This window comes from Octopus bimaculoides, chromosome 13 (genome assembly GCF_001194135.2).
Source record: "Octopus bimaculoides isolate UCB-OBI-ISO-001 chromosome 13, ASM119413v2, whole genome shotgun sequence".
Classification (NCBI taxonomy): domain Eukaryota; kingdom Metazoa; phylum Mollusca; class Cephalopoda; order Octopoda; family Octopodidae; genus Octopus; species Octopus bimaculoides.
Window position 1 is genome coordinate 52,084,568 of NC_068993.1, and position 3,242 is coordinate 52,087,809.

General features: G+C 36.0%; 1 protein-coding gene across 3 annotated transcripts in view; it reads left to right on the forward strand.

Annotated features, from left to right (window-relative positions):
- Positions 1-3,242, forward strand: part of LOC106872774 (uncharacterized) — a 32,483-nt gene that overhangs the window by 19,770 nt on the left and 9,471 nt on the right. For 2 of the 3 annotated variants that reach the window (XM_052972471.1, XM_014919874.2), the window contains one exon: positions 1,055-1,270. In XM_052972471.1, coding sequence (XP_052828431.1) covers positions 1,055-1,270 — 216 coding nt within the window. Of the gene's footprint in view, positions 1-1,054; positions 1,271-3,242 lie in introns of those variants that run through there. The other variant, XM_052972472.1, reaches the window with a different exon arrangement.

A 3,242-nucleotide genomic window follows, 5' to 3' on the forward strand; every position in this document is an offset into this window, starting at 1 on the left:
GTTGTGCTAGGTTTAAAAAAAGGGTTAAAATTTTGTGTTAAGCAGGAAGTGTGTGTAAGGGGAGACAAATGTTTTTAGTTGGAGTTATGAACTCTTTTTTTCAACAGGAAGTTTATGTCTGTTCCTAGAGAAATAAGGTCATTGCTGGGTGCAGTAGGAATAAAGAAAGAGTTTGTTTGTTTGTTTGCTCGTTTGTTCAACAGATATAATAGAATAATATGAAAAGAACTAGTTTGTCTGAAACTATGTCAAATTTTGTGCATAGCATATTATATATATGAATGTAAATGTGTGTATATATATATATATATATATATATATATATATATATATATATATATATATATATATATATATATATATATATATATATACATATATATATATGACCACAACCTTAGGGCTGGAACATGTAAAAGAATAAAATAAAGTAATATTCTGGGTTAGTAAAATAAGTCCATAGCGTTTTTTTACGTAAGATTCACTAACAATTTTCAAATAGCTGGTCAAACCTTTACACAACCATATATTTCCCATTTTGTTCCAGTACTTCTCGCCATCTTTGAGGCAGCTTCATCTGACCTTCCCAGAACTGATTTCTTTTATTAGGCACAAGGCCTCTTATAAAGATGGGATGATACAAAGACAGACAAGAAGACCCTTCCAGAACAGGTCTGTGTAAAAACGTGCGGTCTAGCATTGTTCTGGTGTAAGACAAACACCCTTTTGATTGGCTAATTCTGAACATTTTTTCATCAATTACCTCCTTTAATTGGTCTAATTTGGAATTTAACATCTGAATTGGTGGAAGTAGCTTATAATCCTTCCAATGTCCTTCCAATCCCAACAGACACAGAGCATCACCTTCTTCAGATACAGGCCAGCTTTTGGAGATATTCAAGGTGGTTCATCTCATTTTACCCAGGACCTTTTTGTTTTATGTTGTAAATAATCCAGTTCTCATTACATGTGATCATTTACTGTTGTATTTTTTCTACTACAGCAGACTGTTTTCTTATTCTTTGTTTTCTCCTTCCTCTTCATCTCATTACAGGTAGTTACTTCTGCCATTCCTGTCCAGGACAAGTTTTCGTGCCAGTATTCACCATAATAAATGGTTGCACCTTGTCACTCTTCATAATGTATTCCTTATTCAACTATTTCACCTTGGATAAAGAAATCCCCTTTTTCACAGACATAAGATACAAGAAACGGTTCAAAGTGCTGGGTGACATACTCTCTCTGTTTTTCTTCATATGGCTCATTGTAGGTAAGGAATATTTTTTCTTATGATTTATAATGACTGAGATTGCTTATGTAAGTGTTATTACAGGTGTGAATATAATGTAAGTCTCATTACAGGTGTGAAGATAGTGTAAATCTTGTTACAGGTGTTAATGTTAAACGCTTGTTACAAGTGTGAATATAGTTAAAAGCTTGTTACAGGTGTGATTGTAAGTTCTGTTATAAGTGTAAACATTGGCTAGTGTTTGTAACATGTGTGAATATTGTTAAAAGCTTGGTGCAACTGTTAACATTGCTTCCTGTTTATTACAGGTGTAAATATTTTGTAAGGTTCACAACAGGTGTGAACATTATTTAATACTTAGCTACAGGCAGGAATATTATTAAAAACTTGTTGCATGTGTGAACATTGTGTAATGCTTATTACAGGTGTACATATTGTATAAGGTTTGCAGCAGGTGTTAAAAGCATGTTGCAGATGTGAACATTGTGTAATGCTTGTTATAGGTGTGAATATTGTTAGCAGGGTAGGTTGCAGCCTAGTAAACATGTTGAAGAAAGACAAAATAGTAAGCTCAGGGTATATTTATATTTGAAGAGGCAGTGAAATGAGTTGGCATAGTGTGAGTCTGTGGTTGGGGTTCATCAGTAGATCCTTCAGAAGAAGTGATCCTGTTGTCAGCAGCCATGAGTGAGTTGTTTGTTCCCTAGGAGAGGTATGTAAGTGGGTGTAATGAGGGAGTACATCTTAAACATATCTCCAACCTAAAGCTGTTGAAGACATTTTTTAAACCCAACTTCAACAGACATGAGGTGATGAAGGAGGTAGATGCTGGATGAAGTCTCTGGTAGCATGGGCAGCAGTCTCACATCCACACTTGACACCCACCCCCAGTTGGACAGAGCTAAGTGTCTCATTCAGGTCATCCCTGACTAATCTATATGCTATCCTGATCACAAGTTAACAAAAGACATTGCACTCAGCAATCGAACGGATGTATCTGTCCTTCTGCTTCAGTGCAATCAGGTTGGCTGAGAAGAGAAGTCTGTCTCTTAGAGCAGTGATGGATCGGAGCAAGCATGCTTTTGCCTGGCGGAGGGGACAAGATTAAATCTCTGAGGTGGCTGGGGAGATGTACTTCGTGGACTCAGTCATTTTATGCTGATTTGAGGGCATGTGTGTGTATCTAACACACATATACATACAAACTTACCTACATATATTGACAGACGGACAGACGGACGGATGGATGGATGGATGGATGGATGGATAAAGTAATAACGAGTGAATGACAATAACGACAAAGGGTTAAAAAAGCGTAAAAATAATTGAAAACGAAACAAAATTGAAGCCAAAACACTAAAAATTATTGAAAGTGGGTAGAAATAAACACTACGTAGGGTAGTAGTACTACGCCAGGGTATCTGTAGGAAGTTGAATGTGATTTCGGAATATAACAAGGAAAAATTCAGATCTTGGGAATTTTCCGAAAGTCCTCTCCTCACCTCAAGATTTTCTCCACAAATTACTTTGTAGTCGTAATGTATGTCGTTTCAAAGGTATATATATATAATTTCATTGGGGGGAAAAAAACACCATTTTCCTAAAAGTTATGAGGGAAAAGCTCGGATCTTGTGAATTTTCCGAAGTCTTCTCTCCACCCTCCTGTTGCTTTGCGCGCATTTTTTTTCTCATATTCGTTTCCTACACATTGTTTTACACCCATTCCAGTATTTGGGGGGGGGGGGGATTTTCGTTTCCGAGTCAAGATGTAAACATTTAACCAATGTGGTTTATATTATATATGAGTCATATACATAACGCATTATATACGTAATGAAATAAGAAGACTTAAAAAAAGTATTTCGTGTTCGTCATTTTTCATTGTTATTTAACATTATTATCTCTTTTTACAATCACAGAATTATTCAAAAATAAATAGTTCTGCCGAAATTTAAGGATAGTGAGGAGTGTTTCTGGTTGCCCCCCCCCCCCC